Raw genomic sequence first — 21992 nt, 5'->3', positions numbered from 1 at the left:
AAGACAACGAACCTCATTTTTATGAAAACTGTGACACAAAAATGATATACATTAAATTTGATTGATTCGGGAATTAATGGATTAGTTTATAAATTTTGGTTTTAACATTTCATATGTAAATCACACCTCAGCTTAATAACGCAATAATTACTGCATAGTGAAATTATATATTGAATATTGTGACCATGAAAACTAATTTGGACGTTTGGAAGAGTCACAAATCACTAATTTCTTTTCAGTTGTCTTTTCCCATTGTAAACAAATAAGTATTGCATGCAGTTAATTTGATTTTAATACAAACTATCAAGAGTGTGAACTCCACTCTGTTGAGGCAGAATAATTGTTTTCAAAGCCAAACCCCAATTATTCTCTTGAAAAATATGAGTACACGTTTGGATAATATTTATAACTCCACACGTGTAAGCATGATGATTGATAATACTGAGTGAAAAATATTCGAATGACAATGATACGGTTCAATAATTTCAACCTAACATTGGATACAATTCCATTTATACAAGGCAATAAATAATTGTACTTCTAAGTTGTCTTTATTAAAATATTTTAACAATAACAAGAAAACTATAACAATTTGAACACTAGAGGCATCGAGGAACTGTAGGCGAGGGATTATTGGGACAGAGTTGAGTCTATGAAAACCAATTGTTCCCTAGGGTTTAGTTGAACTGCATCTTGGGCGTTTTTGGGGAGAGGCAACAGGGTGTCTGTAGGAAACGTGTTTTCTTAGGGCATCGCGAGAACGTGACACATGTGGGCAAGCGGTACAGCTGTATGAACTGTTGTTGTGCGTTTCCATGTGAACACGTAAATTATATTGGTTACTCAATTGCTTCCCGCAAATTAGACACGTAACGCTAGTTTTGTTACACGCTTGTGAAGCGCTTCTGTTTATTATCGATGCAGTTAGAAAACCAAAATTAGGATTATCGGATTCTAAAACTGAAGGGGGTTTTGAATTGGTGAGCAAAGAATTATTGTCTTCGGTGAGAGGTGTACATTCGTTCAAAGATTCATCAATGCGAACATTTTTATCAATATTTGTGGACGTTTGAATATTAGTACTAAAAGATTTTTTCTCTCTTTGATTCAATTTCTCATTTATGGAATAGTAAGGCTTTATCTTGAGACTATATGGCGTATCTTGCTGTTCGTTTGACGATTCCTCTTCGAGATTATTGGGTAACAGCGCTGCGGATACCGGTTGTGCTTTAGCCAGGTGTACTGAATTCTCATTTAAATTTGCTGTGGGTATTGTCTCCAACGAATCCTTTTCTCGATCCAAAAACGGAGATCGAATGTAAGCACCATTATCAGGTTTAGGTTCCTTCTGCAATAGAAATATACCTAGGTGAAGTTTTTCGTTTCTAGATGAGAAATGGTCGTGCTGTTTCTATAATATTTTGAAGTAGCATTGGCGTTTCACAGTATACATTGCAGCTGGAAAATTTGAATTGGAATTAAATTGTGTGATTAGAGTATTTGGATGTGCTTTTCATTGACTTAATTACTCAAATCAATGCATCATTTATTCATAATAATAGTTTACGCGAGTTATTATTACATAGTTAAAACAATATTTGTCTTCATCACACTGAAACCGAATGTATTTATGAATACGAATGATGAAGTGAAAAACATAATAGTTTATCACAGTTACGCATTGGGATGTGAAAAAATATGCATGCTTGTCAGAATGATGAATGAATGGTGAAAAAAATCATGGACATTCGAAAGGTATCAGAAGTAATTGAGTGAATACATTACATCAAATTTTGGCTTATTCTTCACAGGCGGAAAATCAGTAATATAAAAATTTACTACTGCATAACGCCAATGAATCTTTTTATGTTACATTAATATTTGAAGTTTTACATGAAATCCCCGTAAAAACTGGGTGGCCTGGTGAAATTTAAAATTTACTGGAATTAAAGAAATGAGATGCTATTGAAAAGGACCGCTGATGTTCAAGTATATTTCTGCCTCCAAGGCCGAACCTTTTTAAATCTGATACATTCATCTGGCACTATACTAAATTGGAAATGTAAATTATATCGTACCGCAGGTAAAAATGATGGAAATCAATGAAATAAGCCGATTTAGCTATACCTGTAAATTCATTCTATGGGGTAAAGTTCCATGGGATGCATCCACTTGCATTTAGTGGCAAACACACAACGACCTTGATCTCGTGGATATCGTTTGTTATTCATTATCGTTCCTTTGATGCATGTATGTATGTTATGTACCAGATTAATCCTTCGTCAAGTAGTTCTCGAGGAACGACAGTGAATGTGTTTAAGTGACCTGAATAAAACAACACAATTATAGGATAATATTTTGTATTAGGAAGGAAGCAAGCACGTGTCCTTTGTTCGTTATACATTAACATACTCTAATGGCTGTCATTGCAAGAGGTAATTGGTACATGGAAACAGCAAGTTGATTTACACGTGAACTATTGCCCGAATGTTACGCGTGGTACGTAGACATCGTGTACCAAAGTCGATTAGTATACCTCACATCAAAGGTGAAGTAGACAAGAATACAAAAATATTTTATTTCAATCGTGTCCTCCACACTCCAATTTAGTATACTTGCTTCTTTGAACAGAATAACTTTTTGATCAGAAACCAATAATAATGTGTTGTTGCTTGGTAACATTGTTGGGTTACCTTTTTTGACAGAAGAAAGAAAAATGATTTTATTGCAATAGGCCATCAGGTTTAGATTCAGCATGCAGGAGAAGGTATTTAGTCGAATAAAACCAACAGCATGATATTAATATATGTGTATGTATGTACATAATAGTATCATGAGATGCAAATTTTGTCGATATGTACAAAATATATGATTCACAATGTGAAGTATAGCCAAATATCAGTTGGAATTGAACGTACTTTTGAGTTTTGGAATACACGCATTCATTTCACTGATATTAACTGCTGTTGCTATTGCAATATGAATGTTCATTACTTTTACCTTTAGAGATAAGTACATATATGTATGTATGACTAGCATCAGAACTAGGAAAGAGTAAAAATGTTGTTAAAAATGTATGAGTAATGTGAAAGTAGAAAATTATAGAGGCGAACATTACCCCAGCAATATCAGCTAATCCCCGAATGTGAAGGGTGTCTGCCATAGCTAAGATTGCTGGCAGCTGTTCTTGGTAGATGTTCACTTCTCCATTATACATAAATGTTACCAATGCGCATAGGTCTGCATACTCTGTTCCTGGAAGTACTATAACTGGATGCTGCTGGATACTGAAATCCTAAAACATGTTTCATTGAGTAGGAATATTTGATACTATACTTTCGTACAGTTGCGCACTATTGACTTTATTGTACATTTTTTTTATTATCTTACTTGACATATTCTTTAGTATTGCCATAGTAATTAATGGCATAACAATATGTCGGAAATATTAAAACAAAATAAAATACACACCTTGAACAGCTCCTTGAAATAGTAGCTGCAAGCGGAGAGAATGATTTTGTGAGCTCGAATCTGCCTTCCGCCTGCGCTCAGGGTGACGTCTGTTAAATATCCTCCATCCAGCAATTTTGGTAATGAGCTGAGAAGAGTGTTTTGAAAATTGTGCCAACGTAGGCAAAATTGCTGCTGACTTTCCATGATCCCCAACTGTAAGTATAAATTAAATTTGAAAAATCAGGTAAGTTATGATAAAATTAGGTGCCTGGCTTACTGACTGTAATACAGGAAAAATACCACAAAATATCCAAGATTAATTAAGCGAATGGTATAAAATTGTATCTCTGAACAATGACGTTGTTCTAAAAAGAGCAATTAATTGCATATTGTATAACAGTATAATTATGTCGAGAAAATTACAGTAAATCTATTTACTTCTACGTCAAATAATCATGTATAACGACGGTAAGGCGATAAACGGGGTGATGTATTGTTATGAGGTTATGTGTCTTCTTTCATAAGATCTACATGAACAATTTAAGGCATGTAGGACAGTGCCTATTGTGTTAGTCGCAGTTATATATACATGGCGGCATGCATAGATAGAGAGAGAGACAATCCTATTTATTTAATCAGCCAGTAGGTTCCAGCCAAATCTATTATTGTCCTCAAGTATGGCTGGAAGAAGAGATACAAAAGGCGATACAAGTTTCCTCGTTCTTGGGTGCCACGACCGTCTTCGACGACTCGACAGTATCCGATCTCTTATATTGTATAGAATATGAAATTACAGTTTAATATTTGCTTCACACCTTGTATAAATCGCTCGAGAATATCAATATGAAAAAATAAAAAATGTTCACACTCCTCACGTATGTTTTCTCGCACAGCTGGCAGGGTAGAACCGCGGACTAGACGAAACGGAAAGTAGAGATAGAACCCTTGAAGCTTCGACAACGATCGACCCGACGGATACAATAGTTTTTACATAATCATCCAAGCCCGTTAATATAGTAGATGTCACTCCGCACAATGTCTCTACTTTTAGATGCAGCAGGAGTTGCGATCTGTCGATAAGACAGAAAACTCCAATTTGAATGCGTGCAGTCTTAGACCACACGAGTCGTGAATTCGTAATCAGCTGAATTTGAATTCATTTCACAGGTGTGTACGCCACAATTTGCAATAAAATCTTGAACTAATGTGTGCACGTCACTCCTTCAGTTTTGACGTATTAATATATTAATTGAGATGTTTTTCTATCAAACAGATGCCTAGACAATCTGCGGAGTTTCGTACTTTTATATGCAGTTTTGCACTGATTCATTGTAAATTTGATGCTGTGTTGCATCAGTTATTTCATTTTGCAGATTCAGCTTGGTTATTGCCACATTCCGACCACAGGGCACGGCGTGGCATCTCACTGTCGGTTAATACGTGGTAAGAGGAACTCTCCCTAGAATTGGAACTCTCGTTGGTGAGCACTTGAGCAGGTTTTTTGATTCTTCAATTGCAAGGCGGTTCAGGTTTCACAATCAGGTACGTACTGTTGACTAAATAGCTAGTTTCATTCGTTTACATGCTTCATTGATATACTTAATGGTAAAAACAATCAAACTTTGTGAAATTGAATAAGTTATCAACGATATTGTGTCAACATTATATGCCATAGGTAGAAATCAATAATCGTATCTGCAATCAACTCCTATTCTTGAATGTTGTTGAAAAATTTAGTATAAAATTATGGCAGCTCGTATAATTTTTGCCTTTGACTATTTGTTATGTACTCCCATTGGCGAGTGCCGACACAGAAAACGCTTGTACCAAGTGGATTGCCGAATTGCGTCACTTTTTAAATTTCCAATTTCTTATGTCAGTGTTCTGCAAACCTAACCTCAATTCTTCAGAGCCATCGTGGTCTGAATCTTCGATATATGTATATAGTTCCGTTCAGCCAGAACTCACCAACATATGGCACATTGATAAATTGTTTCGATAACTCTGTAATTATAAGTTTAATATTTGTCTGACTCGAGAATAGCTCATGCGTGTCATGTAAAAATTGCAATAAAAATATTAAGACAGTACCCGAAATAATCACTGAAGTTATAACTTGAAATTTGTACCAAAAACCATGCCATCAGGCTCTTAGACGTAGTGGACAAGTACTCGTTATTTATTTAAATTATTTCATTCACCTTTTTGATTCGTTTTGTGTTTAGGTGAAAAATGCCGGAGCAAAAATTATCCCAGCTGTCCCTTGGTGAGTTTTCTCGAATTTCCTCTATGTAATCACATATTCATTTACCAATTTTCAACAATCAGGTTCCGTTGGACTATATCCACAGGTTATTATGAAATTGTTTGCAGATGGTATATATACATCTGAAAAAGCTGGTAGCGATGAAACTGGTGATGGAACAGAAGGCAAGCCATTCAAAACAATTTTGCAAGCAATGCGCCATGCTGGCAAGGAGCCTTTTCCGACCATATATCAGGATGCGAAAACGGAAGGCGAAAAGTATGAGCCTGCTGCAAAATCTCAGTTGAAGAAGATAACAAAGATTTGGATGAGGGAGCAGTATAAAACCGCTGATCAGCAGAAGAAGTTAGTGGAAGATGAGGAAAATAGATCAAGGAACTTAGATGAAGCAAAATCAGTTATTATAGTTGAAGACGCCTCTCTTCCAGTGGCAAAACGTGTCAAAATCAAAGATGCCACTGCTAACAGGGATCAACGTGTAAAAATTTGTGGTTGGGTGCATCGCTTAAGACGTCAAGGTCTTGTTCTTTTTATAATACTATTGGGATACCTATGTTTAATATCACTATAGATTAATCAGATCTCCTTGCTTCGATTGAATTTTTGTGAACTACATCTGGAATCTTATGATAATCACTCACTAAGTTGTCTGCATTAATTGCATTGTTATTAAATACATTATTTTCAGGTAAGGCGCTTATGTTTATTACCATGAGAGATGGGACTGGCTTTTTGCAATGTGTTTTAAACAACAAATTGTGCCAAACTTACGACGCTCTCACTTTGAGTACTGAGTCTGCTGTGGAGTTGTTCGGTACTTTGAAAACGGTACCGGAAGGCAAAGTCGTAAGTAGAGGGTTAATAATTTGATTTCCATATAGTTTTGTGCAATTAATGAACTGTTTTGGAAAATCGTGTATCTGTCGTGGTCATTTATATTTTTATATTTATTTTTCAGGCTCCCGGTGGCCATGAACTTCATGTTGATTTCTGGAAACTAATTGGATCCGCTCCAGCTGGTGGAGCAGAAACAATTTTAAACGAGGAGGCCCAGTCAGATGTACAGCTAGACAATCGCCACATCATGATACGTGGCGAGAACGTGAGTATAGTTTTTACAACATCTATTATACGTGTATAACTTACTTCACTCAGTACACAACAAGTTCTTATTGAGATTTATTTTCATTTTGTCCACAGACGTCACGAGTTTTGATGATGAGATCTGTATTGACACAGGCATTCAGAGATCATTACAGTGACCGAGGCTACTGTGAGGTAACGCCACCCACATTAGTCCAGACTCAAGTGGAAGGGGGATCCACACTTTTTAAACTTGATTACTTTGGGTGAGATTGTTTTTCACTATGACAAATGCTTTCATTTAACGTGTAAATACGACTAATCAATCAAACGTGAGATATAATTCTTGTAAACTTATTGCAGAGAAGAGGCATTCTTGACGCAAAGTTCTCAGCTTTATCTTGAAACTTGTTTGCCAGCCATGGGTGATGTCTACTGCATTGCACAGTCTTACAGAGCCGAGCAGTCTAGAACACGTCGACATCTTGCAGAGTATATAAATAATGCCCTCAATTAATTTGTTAATTCGTCCATGCTTGTTATCATTGCTGAATGATCCTATTGATTGTCTCATTGATAACGTTCACAGGTATACTCATGTTGAGGCAGAGTGCCCCTTTATTACATTTGATGACCTCCTGGATCGGCTCGAAGATTTAATTTGTGATGTTGTTGACCGTGTACTAAAATCACCACTAGGTTCTCTTGTTAAGGAGCTCAATCCTAAATTTGAAGTTCCAAAACGACCCTTTAAACGCATGAACTACACTGATGCTATTGAATACCTGAAAGTAAACAACATTACCAAAGAAGATGGTAGTTTTTACGAATTTGGAGAGGTAACATCGTTTTTTGTGGTTGGAATAACACTCAGACGTTACCTAGCGGTAGATGGTGTAAAATATTTTTATTTTATTACAGGATATTCCTGAAAAGCCAGAAAGAGAAATGACTGATAAATTAAACGAACCAATAATGCTTTGTCGTTTCCCAACTGAGATAAAATCCTTCTATATGCAAAAATGCCCGGAAGATGTACGTTTGACCGAATCCGTTGACGTACTCTTACCAAATGTTGGTGAAATAGTTGGAGGCTCAATGCGTATTTGGGACTATGAAGAACTCATGAAGGGGTATCAGCGAGAAAACATCGACCCTTCACCTTATTACTGGTATACCGATCAGGTGTGTAGTACTGAACATTGGTGCAAATATTGCTCACGTTCCACTGACAAGAATGAAGAGCATATGATTTTTGTTGCAGCGTAAATACGGATCCTGTCCTCATGGTGGTTATGGATTAGGATTAGAGAGATTTATTTGTTGGTTATTGAATAGGTACCATATTCGAGAAGTCTGTCTCTATCCTCGATTTTTAGAGCGTTGTCGCCCTTAATTTACGTTAGGACCTTCAAGTCTGCAGTGATGTCAGGTCAGCAGTGTGTCAGGTTGTTATAAAACTGCCATTTCATATTTTGGTCTTAGTATAATATAAGGTCATAATATATGTATGAATTCAGACAACTATTCAAGTTCATGATTTCTATCAATTGCATGTCTTGAATTTGTAAAATATGGTTTCCACTTAAGAGTAGGATACGAAAGTATTTTATATACAATGAATATGATTTGGACATACTTTGAATAGTTAATTCGTTAGTTACACTTTGTGCTATTAATCTACAAAAAAAGTATCATACTTATGCCATTTGGATTCTACTGTCCTCGACACAAAAACATTGATTGGCGAGAATCGTGGAACCTAGTGATTCTGTCAATGCAGATGTAATAATATTAGGCTTGCACCACTTACCCTGCTTCCATCCTAAGTGAAATAAAGAGTATCAATGAATCGATGATCCCAAACTCGATTTCATTCTTTTCAATTACCAACAACCATACCACGCCCGGTCAGATTACCGGCTTCAAAATACTAGAAACAGGTATATGTGAAGTGCTGGTGCGCTTAGTGTTGATAGTCATTCTCTATTTACGATAAGATAATGCTAAGATTAATTAATAATGGGATGCGTGACAAATTTGTATTGGATGTATCATATGAAACACCATGTGTGTGTTGGCAAGAAACGCGATTACAGGTGGTCTCAATTACCTGAGTGTGAATGACGAATCGTGAATGCAAGGCAGAAACCAATCAGATTTCGTATTTTCACAACCGCTAATCCCGCAATATTCTAGATGTTTTTTCACTTTCGTCGAGATCCAAAAGGTCCGGAAAGGGTCATATATATCAGGTCTGGAACACATGATTTTAGGCTCGGAATGAGAAGCTAACCACTTTGGATTTTTGGTGAAAATTTCGATGACTTTGTAAAGTGCTGCAATTAATTTATGGAAGCACTATTCCGACGTAATTTTGCGAGAGAAATCGATTGAGCGCAGTCCCAATACGCTGCGAGCAACGGATCAAAAGTCACAGCCAAAAAACTGCAGATTTTCATCGTCATTTCTCTGCTGTTGGTTCTACGCTTTTTTTATTGTGTTTTTTGAGTTCCTGGGGTTTCAATTAGCCAAGAAACGGTCATACAAATCAATTCGGAGACCAGAAATTTTCGGCTCCAAAAATTGCAAAAAAAGTAAGGCTAACTTTGGATTTTTGGCGAAAATTTCAAAGACTGTGGAAAAGGCTGCAATTAATTCTTGAAGGCACTATTCCGACGTAATTTCGCGAGAGAAATCGATTGAGCGCAGTCCCAATACGCTGCGAGCAACAGATCAAAAGTTACAGCCAAAAAACTGCAGATTTTTATCGTCATTTCTCTGCTGTTGGTTCTACGCTTTTTTTATTGTGTTTTTTGAGTTCCTGGGGCTCCAATTAGCCTAGAAACGGTCATACAAATCAATTCGGGGACCAGAAATTTTCGGGTCCAAAAATTGCAAAAAAAGTAAGGCTAACCCCTTTGGATTTTTGGCGAAAATTTCGACGACTTTGAAAAGTGCTGCAATTAATTTATGGAGGCACTATTCCGACGTAATTTTGCGAGAGAAATCGATTGAGCGCAGTCCCAATACGCTGCGAGCAACGGATCAAAAGTTACAGCCAAAAAACTGCAGATTTTCATCGTCATTTCTCTGCTGTTGGTTCTACGCTTTTTTTATTGTGTTTTTTGAGTTCCTGGGGTTCCAATTAGCCAAGAAACGGTCATACAAATCAATTCGGAGACCAGAAATTTTCGGGTCCAAAAATTGCAAAAAAAGTAAGGCTAACCCCTTTGGATTTTTGGCGAAAATTTCGACCACTTTGGAAAGTGCTGCAATGAATTTATGGAGGCACTATTCCGACGTAATTTAGCGAAAGAAATCGATTGAGCGCAGTCCCAATACGCTGCGAGCAACGGATCAAAAGTTACAGCCAAAAAACTGCAGATTTTCATCGTCATTTCTCTGCTGTTGGTTCTACGCTTTTTTTATTGTGTTTTTTGAGTTCCTGGGGCTCCAATTAGCCTAGAAACGATCATACAAATCGATTCGGAGACCAGAAATTTTCGGCTCCAAAAATTGCAAAAAAAGTAAGGCTAACCCCTTTGGATTTTTGGCGAAAATTTCGACGACTTTGGAAAGTGCTGCAATTAATTTATAGAGGCACTATTCCGACGTAATTTTGCGAGAGGAATCGATTGAGCGCAGTCCCAATACGCTGCGAGCAACGGATCAAAAGTTACAGCCAAAAAACTGCAGATTTTCATCGTCATTTCTCTGCTGTTGGTTCTACGCTTTTTTTATTGTGTTTTTTGAGTTCCTGGGGTTCCAATTAGCCAAGAAACGATGATACAAATCAATTCGGATACCAGAAATTTTCGGGTCCAAAAATTGCAAAAAAAGTAAGGCTAACCCCTTTGGATTTTTGGCGAAAATTTCGACCACTTTGGAAAGTGCTGCAATGAATTTATGGAGGCACTATTCCGACGTAATTTTGCGAGAGAAATCGATTGAGCGCAGTCCCAATACGCTGCGAGCAACGGATCAAAAGTTACAGCCAAAAAACTGCAGATTTTCATCGTCATTTCTCTGCTGTTGGTTCTACGCTTTTTTTATTGTGTTTTTTGAGTTCCTGGGGTTCCAATTAGCCAAGAAACGGTCATACAAATCAATTCGGAGACCAGAAATTTTTGGGTCCAAAAATTGCAAAAAAAGTAAGGCTAACCCCTTTGGATTTTTGGCGAAAATTTCGACGACTTTGAAAAGTGCTGCAATTAATTTATGGAGGCACTATTCCGACGTAATTTTGCGAGAGAAATCGATTGAGCGCAGTCCCAATACGCTGCGAGCAACGGATCAAAAGTTACAGCCAAAAAACTGCAGATTTTCATCGTCATTTCTCTGCTGTTGGTTCTACGCTTTTTTTATTGTGTTTTTTGAGTTCCTGGGGTTCCAATTAGCCAAGAAACGGTCATACAAATCAATTCGGAGACCAGAAATTTTCGGGTCCAAAAATTGCAAAAAAAGTAAGGCTAACCCCTTTGGATTTTTGGCGAAAATTTCGACCACTTTGGAAAGTGCTGCAATGAATTTATGGAGGCACTATTCCGACGTAATTTCGCGAGAGAAATCGATTGAGCGCAGTCCCAATACGCTGCGAGCAACGGATCAAAAGTTACAGCCAAAAAACTGCAGATTTTCATCGTCATTTCTCTGCTGTTGGTTCTACGCTCTTTTTATTGTGTTTTTTGAGTTCCTGGGGTTCCAATTAGCCAAGAAACGGTCGTACAAATCAATTCGGAGACCAGAAATTTTCGGGTCCAAAAATTGCAAAAAAAGTAAGGCTAACCCCTTTGGATTTATGGCGAAAATTTCGACGACTTTGGAAAGTGCTGCAATTAATTTATGGAGGCACTATTCCGACGTAATTTAGCGAAAGAAATCGATTGAGCGCAGTCCCAATACGCTGCGAGCAACGGATCAAAAGTTACAGCCAAAAAACTGCAGATTTTCATCGTCATTTCTCTGCTGTTGGTTCTACGCTCTTTTTATTGTGTTTTTTGAGTTCCTGGGGTTCCAATTAGCCAAGAAACGGTCGTACAAATCAATTCGGAGACCAGAAATTTTTGAGTCCAAAAATTGCAAAAAAAGTAAGGCTAACCCCTTTGGATTTTTGGCGAAAATTTCGACCACTTTGGAAAGTGCTGCAATGAATTTATGGAGGCACTATTCCGACGTAATTTCGCGAGAGAAATCGATTGAGCGCAGTCCCAATACGCTGCGAGCAACGGATCAAAAGTTACAGCCAAAAAACTGCAGATTTTCATCGTCATTTCTCTGCTGTTGGTTCTACGCTCTTTTTATTGTGTTTTTTGAGTTCCTGGGGTTCCAATTAGCCAAGAAACGGTCGTACAAATCAATTCGGAGACCAGAAATTTTTGAGTCCAAAAATTGCAAAAAAAGTAAGGCTAACCCCTTTGGATTTTTGGCGAAAATTTCGACCACTTTGGAAAGTGCTGCAATGAATTTATGGAGGCACTATTCCGACGTAATTTCGCGAGAGAAATCGATAGAGCGCAGTCCCAATACGCTGCGAGCAACGGATCAAAAGTTACAGCCAAAAAACTGCAGATTTTCATCGTCATTTCTTTGCTGTTGGTTCTACGCTCTTTTTATTGTGTTTTTTGAGTTCCTGGGGTTCCAATTAGCCAAGAAACGGTCGTACAAATCAATTCGGAGACCAGAAATTTTCGGGTCTAAAAATTGCAAAAAAAGTAAGGCTAACCCCTTTGGATTTTTGGCGAAAATTTCGACCACTTTGGAAAGTGCTGCAATGAATTTATGGAGGCACTATTCCGACGTAATTTCGCGAGAGAAATCGATTGAGCGCAGTCCCAATACGCTGCGAGCAACGGATCAAAAGTTACAGCCAAAAAACTGCAGATTTTCATCGTCATTTCTCTGCTGTTGGTTCTACGCTTTTTTTATTGTGTTTTTTGAGTTCCTGGGGTTCCAATTAGCCAAGAAACGGTCATACAAATCCATTCGGAGACCAGAAATTTTCGGGTCCAAAAATTGCAAAAAAAGTAAGGCTAACCCCTTTGGATTTTTGGCGAAAATTTCGACCACTTTGGAAAAAGCTGCAATGAATTTATGGAGGCACTATTCCGACGTAATTTTGCGAGAGAAATCGATTGAGCGCAGTCCCAATACGCTGCGAGCAACGGATCAGAAGTTACAGCCAAAAAACTGCAGATTTTCATCGTCATTTCTCTGCTGTTGGTTCTACGCTTTTTTTATTGTGTTTTTTGAGTTCCTGGGGTTCCAATTAGCCAAAAAACGGTCATACAAATCAATTCGGAGACCAGAAATTTTCGGGTCCAAAAATTGCAAAAAAAGTAAGGCTAACCCCTTTGGATTTTTGGCGAAAATTTCGACCACTTTGGAAAGTGCTGCAATGAATTTATGGAGGCACTATTCCGACGTAATTTTGCGAGAGAAATCGATTGAGCGCAGTCCCAATACGCTGCGAGCAACGGATCAAAAGTTACAGCCAAAAAACTGCAGATTTTCATCGTCATTTCTCTGCTGTTGGTTCTACGCTCTTTTTATTGTGTTTTTTGAGTTCCTGGGGTTCCAATTAGCCAAGAAACGGTCGTACAAATCAATTCGGAGACCAGAAATTTTCGGGTCCAAAAATTGCAAAAAAAGTAAGGCTAACCCCTTTGGATTTTTGGCGAAAATTTCGACCACTTTGGAAAGTGCTGCAATGAATTTGTGGAGGCACTATTCCGACGTAATTTCGCGAGAGAAATCGATTGAGCGCAGTCCCAATACGCTGCGAGCAACGGATCAAAAGTTACAGCCAAAAAACTGCAGATTTTCATCGTCATTTCTCTGCTGTTGGTTCTACGCTCTTTTTATTGTGTTTTTTGAGTTCCTGGGGTTCCAATTAGCCAAGAAACGGTCGTACAAATCAATTCGGAGACCAGAAATTTTCGGGTCTAAAAATTGCAAAAAAAGTAAGGCTAACCCCTTTGGATTTTTGGCGAAAATTTCGACCACTTTGGAAAGTGCTGCAATTAATTTATGGAGGCACTATTCCGACGTAATTTTGCGAGAGAAATCGATTGAGCGCAGTCCCAATACGCTGCGAGCAACGGATCAAAAGTTACAGCCAAAAAACTGCAGATTTTCATCGTCATTTCTCTGCTGTTGGTTCTACGCTCTTTTTATTGTGTTTTTTGAGTTCCTGGGGTTCCAATTAGCCAAGAAACGGTCGTACAAATCAATTCGGAGACCAGAAATTTTCGGGTCTAAAAATTGCAAAAAAAGTAAGGCTAACCCCTTTGGATTTTTGGCGAAAATTTCGACCACTTTGGAAAGTGCTGCAATTAATTTATGGAGGCACTATTCCGACGTAATTTTGCGAGAGAAATCGATTGAGCGCAGTCCCAATACGCTGCGAGCAACGGATTAAAAGTTACAGCCAAAAAACTGCAGATTTCCATCGTCATTTCTCTGCTGTTGGTTCTACGCTTTTTTTATTGTGTTTTTCGAGTTCCTGGGGTTCCAATTAGCCAAGAAACGGTCATACAAATCAATTCGGAGACCAGAAATTTTTGGGTCCAAAAATTGCAAAAAAAGTAAGGCTAACCCCTTTGGATTTTCGGCGAAAATTTCGACGACTTTGAAAAGTGCTGCAATTAATTTATGGAGGCACTATTCCGACGTAATTTTGCGAGAGAAATCGATTGAGCGCAGTCCCAATACGCTGCGAGCAACGGATTAAAAGTTACAGCCAAAAAACTGCAGATTTTCATCGTCATTTCTCTGCTGTTGGTTCTACGCTCTTTTTATTGTGTTTTTTGAGTTCCTGGGGTTCCAATTAGCCAAGAAACGGTCGTACAAATCAATTCGGAGACCAGAAATTTTCGGGTCCAAAAATTGCAAAAAAAGTAAGGCTAACCCCTTTGGATTTTTGGCGAAAATTTCGACCACTTTGGAAAGTGCTGCAATGAATTTATGGAGGCACTATTCCGACGTAATTTTGCGAGAGAAATCGATTGTGCGCAGTCCCAATACGCTGCGAGCAACGGATCAAAAGTTACAGCCAAAAAACTGCAGATTTTCATCGTCATTTCTCTGCTGTTGGTTCTACGCTTTTTTTATCGTGTTTTTTGAGTTCCTGGGGTTCCAATTAGCCAAGAAACGGTCATACAAATCAATTCGGAGACCAGAAATTTTTGGGTCCAAAAATTGCAAAAAAAGTAAGGCTAACCCCTTTGGATTTTTGGCGAAAATTTCGACGACTCTGAAAAGTGCTGCAATTAATTTATGGAGGCACTATTCCGACGTAATTTTGCGAGAGAAATCGATTGAGCGCAGTCCCAATACGCTGCGAGCAACGGATCAAAAGTTACAGCCAAAAAACTGCAGATTTTCATCGTCATTTCTCTGCTGTTGGTTCTACGCTTTTTTTATTGTGTTTTTTGAGTTCCTGGGGTTCCAATTAGCCAAGAAACGGTCATACAAATCAATTCGGAGACCAGAAATTTTCGGGTCCAAAAATTGCAAAAAAAGTAAGGCTAACCCCTTTGGATTTTTGGCGAAAATTTCGACCACTTTGGAAAGTGCTGCAATGAATTTATGGAGGCACTATTCCGACGTAATTTTGCGAGAGAAATCGATTGAGCGCAGTCCCAATACGCTGCGAGCAACGGATCAAAAGTTACAGCCAAAAAACTGCAGATTTTCATCGTCATTTCTCTGCTGTTGGTTGTACGCTTTTTTTATCGTGTTTTTTGAGTTCCTGGGGCTCGAATTAGCTCAGAAACGGTCATACAAATCAATTCGGGGACCAGTAATTTTCGGGTCCAAAAATTGCAAAAAAAGTAAGGCTAACCCCTTTGGATTTTTGGCGAAAATTCCGACGACTTTGGAAAGTGCTGCAATTCATTTATGGAGGCACTATTCCGACGTAATTTTGCGAGAGAAACCGATTGAGCGCAGTCCCAATACGCTGCGAGCAACGGATCAAAAGTTACAGCCAAAAAACTGCAGATTTTCATCGTCATTTCTCTGCTGTTGGTTCTACGATTTTTTTATTGCGTTTTTTGAGTTCCTGGGGCTCGAATTAGCCTAGAAACGGTCATACAAATCAATTCGGAGACCAGAAATTTTCGGGTCCAAAAATTGCAAAAAAAGTAAGGCTAACCCCTTTGGATTTTTGGCGAAAATTTCGACGACTTTGAAAAGTGCTGCAATCAATTTATGGAGGCACTATTCCGACGTAATTTTGCGAGAGAAATCGATTGAGCGCAGTCCCAATACGCTGCGAGCAACGGATCAAAAGTTACAGCCAAAAAACTGCAGATTTTCATCGTCATTTCTCTGCTGTTGGTTCTACGCTTTTTTTATTGTGTTTTTTGAGTTCCTGGGGTTCCAATTAGCCAAGAAACGGTCATACAACCCAATTCGGAGACCAGAAATTTTTGGGTCCAAAAATTGCAAAAAAAGTAAGGCTAACCCCTTTGGATTTTTGGCGAAAATTTCGACGACTTTGAAAAGTGCTGCAATGAATTTATGGAGGCACTATTCCGACGTAATTTCGCAAGAGAAATCGATTGAGCGCAGTCCCAATACGCTGCGAGCGACGGATCAAAAGTTACAGCCAAAAAACTGCAGATTTTCATCGTCATTTCTCTGCTGTTGGTTGTACGCTTTTTTTATTGTGTTTTTTGAGTTCCCGGGGTTTCAATTAGCCAAGAAACGGTGATACAAATCAATTCGGAGACCAGAAATTTTCGGGTCCAAAAATTGCAAAAAAAGTAAGGCTAACCCCTTTGGATTTTTGGCGAAAATTTCGACCACTTTGGAAAGTGCTGCAATTAATTTATGGAGGCACTATTCCGACGTAATTTTGCAAGAGAAATCGATTGAGCGCAGTCCCAATACGCTGCGAGCAACGGATCAAAAGTTACAGCCAAAAAACTGCAGATTTTCATCGTCATTTCTCTGCTGCTGGTTCTACGCTTTTTTTATTGCGTTTTTCGAGTTCCTGGGGTTCCAATTAGCCAAGAAACGGTCATACAAATCAATTCGGAGACCAGAAATTTTCGGGTCCAAAAATTGCAAAAAAAGTAAGGCTAACCCCTTTGGATTTTTGGCGAAAATTTCGTTGACTTTGGAAAGTGCTGCAATTAATTTATGGAGGCACTATTCCGACGTAATTTTGCGAGAGAAATCGATTGAGCGCAGTCCCAATACGCTGCGAGCAACGGATCAAAAGTTACAGCCAAAAAACTGCAGATTTTCATCGTCATTTCTCTGCTGTTGGTTCTACGCTTTTTTTATTGTGTTCTTTGAGTTCCAGGGGTTCCAATTAGCCAAGAAACGGTCATACAAATCAATTCGGAGACCAGAAATTTTCGGGTCCAAAAATTGCAAAAAAAGTAAGGCTAACCCCTTTGGATTTTTGGCGAAAATTTCGACCACTTCGGAAAGTGCTGCAATGAATTTATGGAGGCACTATTCCGACGTAATTTTGCGAGAGAAATCGATTGAGCGCAGTCCCAATACGCTGCGTGCAACGGATCAAAAGTTACAGCCAAAAAACTGCAGATTTTCATCGTTATTTCTCTGCTGTTGGTTCTACGCTTTTTTTATTGCGTTTTTTGAGGTCCTTGGGCTCCAATTAGCCTAGAAACGGTCATACAAATCAATTCGGAGACCAGAAATTTTCGGGTCCAAAAATTGCAAAAAAAGTAAGGCTAACCCCTTTGGATTTCTGGCGAAAATTTCGTTGACTTTGGAAAGTGCTGCAATTAATTTATGGAGGCACTATTCCGACGTAATTTCGCGAGAGAAATCGATTGAGCGCAGTCCCAATACGCTGCGAGCAACGGATCAAAAGTTACAGCCAAAAAACTGCAGATTTTCATCGTCATTTCTCTGCTGTTGGTTCTACGCTTTTTTTATTGTGTTTTTTGAGTTCCTGGGGTTCCAATTAGCCAAGAAACGGTCATACAAATCAATTCGGAGACCAGAAATTTTCGGGTCCAAAAATTGCAAAAAAAGTAAGGCTAACCCCTTTGGATTTTTGGCGAAAATTTCGACCACTTTGGAAAGTGCTGCAATGAATTTATGGAGGCACTATTCCGACGTAATTTAGCGAAAGAAATCGATTGAGCGCAGTCCCAATACGCTGCGAGCAACGGATCAAAAGTTACAGCCAAAAAACTGCAGATTTTCATCGTCATTTCTCTGCTGTTGGTTCTACGCTTTTTTTATTGTGTTTTTTGAGTTCCTGGGGCTCCAATTAGCCTAGAAACGATCATACAAATCGATTCGGAGACCAGAAATTTTCGGCTCCAAAAATTGCAAAAAAAGTAAGGCTAACCCCTTTGGATTTTTGGCGAAAATTTCGACGACTTTGGAAAGTGCTGCAATTAATTTATAGAGGCACTATTCCGACGTAATTTTGCGAGAGGAATCGATTGAGCGCAGTCCCAATACGCTGCGAGCAACGGATCAAAAGTTACAGCCAAAAAACTGCAGATTTTCATCGTCATTTCTCTGCTGTTGGTTCTACGCTTTTTTTATTGTGTTTTTTGAGTTCCTGGGGTTCCAATTAGCCAAGAAACGATGATACAAATCAATTCGGATACCAGAAATTTTCGGGTCCAAAAATTGCAAAAAAAGTAAGGCTAACCCCTTTGGATTTTTGGCGAAAATTTCGACCACTTTGGAAAGTGCTGCAATGAATTTATGGAGGCACTATTCCGACGTAATTTTGCGAGAGAAATCGATTGAGCGCAGTCCCAATACGCTGCGAGCAACGGATCAAAAGTTACAGCCAAAAAACTGCAGATTTTCATCGTCATTTCTCTGCTGTTGGTTCTACGCTTTTTTTATTGTGTTTTTTGAGTTCCTGGGGTTCCAATTAGCCAAGAAACGGTCATACAAATCAATTCGGAGACCAGAAATTTTCGGGTCCAAAAATTGCAAAAAAAGTAAGGCTAACCCCTTTGGATTTTTGGCGAAAATTTCGACCACTTTGGAAAGTGCTGCAATGAATTTATGGAGGCACTATTCCGACGTAATTTCGCGAGAGAAATCGATTGAGCGCAGTCCCAATACGCTGCGAGCAACGGATCAAAAGTTACAGCCAAAAAACTGCAGATTTTCATCGTCATTTCTCTGCTGTTGGTTCTACGCTCTTTTTATTGTGTTTTTTGAGTTCCTGGGGTTCCAATTAGCCAAGAAACGGTCGTACAAATCAATTCGGAGACCAGAAATTTTCGGGTCCAAAAATTGCAAAAAAAGTAAGGCTAACCCCTTTGGATTTATGGCGAAAATTTCGACGACTTTGGAAAGTGCTGCAATTAATTTATGGAGGCACTATTCCGACGTAATTTAGCGAAAGAAATCGATTGAGCGCAGTCCCAATACGCTGCGAGCAACGGATCAAAAGTTACAGCCAAAAAACTGCAGATTTTCATCGTCATTTCTCTGCTGTTGGTTCTACGCTTTTTTTATTGTGTTTTTTGAGTTCCTGGGGTTCCAATTAGCCAAGAAACGGTCATACAAATCAATTCGGAGACCAGAAATTTTTGGGTCCAAAAATTGCAAAAAAAGTAAGGCTAACCCCTTTGGATTTTTGGCGAAAATTTCGACGACTTTGAAAAGTGCTGCAATTAATTTATGGAGGCACTATTCCGACGTAATTTTGCGAGAGAAATCGATTGAGCGCAGTCCCAATACGCTGCGAGCAACGGATCAAAAGTTACAGCCAAAAAACTGCAGATTTTCATCGTCATTTCTCTGCTGTTGGTTCTACGCTTTTTTTATTGTGTTTTTTGAGTTCCTGGGGTTCCAATTAGCCAAGAAACGGTCATACAAATCAATTCGGAGACCAGAAATTTTCGGGTCCAAAAATTGCAAAAAAAGTAAGGCTAACCCCTTTTTTTTTTTTTTTTTTTTTTTTTTTTTTTTTTTTTTTTTTTTTTTTGTTATCGCTGGTAAAAATGCTTTATGCACACCCTGAAGTTTCGCGCAAGAAACTCCAGGGTAGTGTGGGACTCGCACCCACTAAAAAACCAGCGGCCACCCTGGTACGGGTAGGGGACTCCCCGGAACCGCACGAGGCATAACCTCGGGGAGCCCCCCGGCACCTTCCGCATTCGTGCGGACCTACCTCTAACGCCTAATTGGGAGTTGCGCCTCCCGTCCCACCCCACTATGTATATATATATATATAGTACACGTCCATACGCATGCACACATTCATACGTTCACACACATGCACACACACACACGCTCGCATATGTATTTCATATCTTAATATATTTTCGCCTTCCTCAATCCACCGATGAAACGTCGGTGGATGCGTCCCTGCCCGATGGTGGATGGTCCCTATTCGGCGCTGTAGCCCGGGCTCCGCTCAGCGGAGCCGCTCAGCGTATGGTGACCCCCACTCAGTGCTCGTGTTACTTTGACCGAGCACCCTACCCACGCGAGTACGAGGTGGTAATGGGTCCGGCGCGGCCGTTCCATCCACCGTCCCAAGGCGCCGGAGGCCGAAGAAGAAGGAGAGGAAGAGGAAGAAGAAGAGGAAGCATGGCCGGGGCGACCCTATTCTACTCCTATTGACTGACAGCGTGACACTCTCTATCCTGGCACCATCTATGTCGCCCCGCGCTTCCCCCCTCTCCTCACCCGCCTCAGGGCCCCGTTACCGAGGGACGGGGTGGAGGCCGGCCGGTGCCCCGTCCCGCCAGCCCGTCTGGACCCCTACCCGTTCAGGTCTTGATCTGCCTCATGCTTGTGCCTACTCGCTTTTAGCCCTCGTCACGCGGTGCCCGCTGGCGTTCCCGCTCCCGCTTCTCTTTGGCCGTCAGAACCCGTTCCGCGAATCTGGCTACCGCCGCCCATTCCTCCCCTGACTTCACCATAGCCCTTATCAGGCCAGGTGGGGTAAGGTCTTCCCCAACGGCACGCCGTAGGGCCTCCCTCTCGACTTTCCACGCTGGGCAGACCTCAACTGTGTGTCGCGTCGTATCCTCCTCCCGCCCGCAGTACCAGCAGGTCGACTGCTCCGCCTTCCCTATCCTGTGGAGGAAATCTGCGAAGTAGCCGTGGCCTGTTAGGACTTGGGTCACACGGAATGTCGCGCTTCCGTGCGCCCGCTCGAACCATCCCGACCAGTTGGCTAAAATTGCCAACCTCAGCCCCTCACTGGGGAGCCCTGCGCTTCCGAGGTACGTTTTCCATCTTTCGTGGACGACGCGCAGTTCTTCATCTCTAACCGCCTTGTGCATGCCCGGAGACCACGTTCCGGTTGATAGCAGTTCCCGCACCCTACCAAATATACGCGCGTACGCGTCGGCCACTAGGTATAGCGGCGGGGTCCTGGCTAGTAAGGAGACGGACACGAAGGAGGCCGTGCGATATGCCGCCACAACTCTTGCGCAAATCTCCCTCTGGTATTTCGTAATAGCCCGTTGTATGTGCTTTGAGGACCCCGCCACGTCCCCCCACACCGGAGCGCCATACAGAATCACCGCGAATAGGGTTCCAGCATATAGCCTGCGCCTGGCCTCAGATGGCCCCCTCAGGTTTGGCATCAGCCTGCCTAGCGCCCTCGTGACACCCCCAAGCCTAGCCTTCATTGAGGCGAAGTGTGCCCGGAACGTAAGGCCGGAGTCTATCCGTACCCCCAGGTACTTCATGGACCCCGACAGCGGCACCCTCTCCGCACCAACCCTCACATCCGGGATGTTCACTGCTCCCCCCTTCTTCACGCGCCCAAACAGGACGGCCTCGGTCTTGCTGGCCGAGATCGTGAGGCCGAGACCCGCTATTCGCCGGACCACCCTGGCTACCAGCGTATTGGCCAGTGCAAGGCTAACCCCTTTGGATTTTTGGCGAAAATTTCGACCACTTTGGAAAGTGCTGCAATGAATTTATGGAGGCACTATTCCGACGTAATTTCGCGAGAGAAATCGATTGAGCGCAGTCCCAATACGCTGCGAGCAACGGATCAAAAGTTACAGCCAAAAAACTGCAGATTTTCATCGTCATTTCTCTGCTGTTGGTTCTACGCTCTTTTTATTGTGTTTTTTGAGTTCCTGGGGTTCCAATTAGCCAAGAAACGGTCGTACAAATCAATTCGGAGACCAGAAATTTTCGGGTCCAAAAATTGCAAAAAAAGTAAGGCTAACCCCTTTGGATTTTTGGCGAAAATTTC

At 40.4% G+C, this 21992-nt stretch overlaps 2 protein-coding genes across 6 annotated transcripts; one reads left to right on the top strand and one right to left on the bottom strand.

The window, feature by feature from the left end:
• Nucleotides 1-355: 355 nt before the first annotated feature.
• Nucleotides 356-4463, bottom strand: LOC124413016 (protein abrupt-like). 5 transcript variants are annotated; one of them, XM_046893305.1, is made up of 4 exons: nucleotides 4329-4463; nucleotides 3472-3666; nucleotides 3119-3295; nucleotides 356-1348 (listed from the first exon to the last, which is right to left on the bottom strand). In XM_046893305.1, the coding sequence occupies exons 2-4, from the start codon at nucleotides 3655-3657 to the stop codon at nucleotides 671-673; spliced, it is 1041 nt and encodes a 346-aa protein (XP_046749261.1). In that variant the 5' UTR covers nucleotides 3658-3666; nucleotides 4329-4463; the 3' UTR covers nucleotides 356-670. The 5 variants fall into 5 exon arrangements, with proteins under 5 accessions (XP_046749261.1, XP_046749260.1, XP_046749263.1 ...); XM_046893304.1 differs by having other exon boundaries at nucleotides 4269-4446; XM_046893307.1 differs by lacking the exon at nucleotides 4329-4463 and adding an exon at nucleotides 4055-4181.
• A 462-nt stretch (nucleotides 4464-4925) lies between these two features.
• On the top strand, nucleotides 4926-8308 carry LOC124413015 (asparagine--tRNA ligase, cytoplasmic). Its single transcript, XM_046893303.1, has 10 exons — nucleotides 4926-4987; nucleotides 5677-5719; nucleotides 5827-6237; nucleotides 6408-6565; nucleotides 6678-6821; nucleotides 6920-7068; nucleotides 7166-7294; nucleotides 7392-7641; nucleotides 7724-7987; nucleotides 8067-8308. The coding sequence occupies exons 2-10, from the start codon at nucleotides 5686-5688 to the stop codon at nucleotides 8196-8198; spliced, it is 1671 nt and encodes a 556-aa protein (XP_046749259.1). The 5' UTR covers nucleotides 4926-4987; nucleotides 5677-5685; the 3' UTR covers nucleotides 8199-8308.
• The last annotated feature ends 13684 nt before the right edge of the window (nucleotides 8309-21992 follow it).

Source organism: Diprion similis, chromosome 12, assembly GCF_021155765.1.
Source record: "Diprion similis isolate iyDipSimi1 chromosome 12, iyDipSimi1.1, whole genome shotgun sequence".
NCBI classification, from domain to species: Eukaryota; Metazoa; Arthropoda; class Insecta; order Hymenoptera; family Diprionidae; genus Diprion; species Diprion similis.
The sequence above is the reverse complement of the archived record's forward strand: the minus strand, read 5'-3'. Positions and strand labels throughout refer to the sequence as shown.

Bases quoted from the DNA above. Each gene is read 5' to 3' on its own strand.
- LOC124413016 (XM_046893305.1), bottom strand. From the start codon at position 3,657: ATGGAAAGTCAGCAGCAATTTTGCCTACGTTGGCACAATTTTCAAAAC. The intron at 3,296-3,471 runs GTGTGTATTTTA...AACATGTTTTAG, and splicing joins ATTTCAAGGAGCTGTTCAAG to GATTTCAGTATCCAGCAGCA. The intron at 1,349-3,118 runs GTAATGTTCGCC...TTTCTATTGCAG, and splicing joins GATTAGCTGATATTGCTGGG to AAGGAACCTAAACCTGATAA.
- LOC124413015 (XM_046893303.1), top strand. From the start codon at position 5,686: ATGCCGGAGCAAAAATTATCCCAGCTGTCCCTTG. The intron at 6,238-6,407 runs GTCTTGTTCTTT...CATTATTTTCAG, and splicing joins GCATCGCTTAAGACGTCAAG to GTAAGGCGCTTATGTTTATT. The intron at 7,642-7,723 runs GTAACATCGTTT...ATTTTATTACAG, and splicing joins GTTTTTACGAATTTGGAGAG to GATATTCCTGAAAAGCCAGA.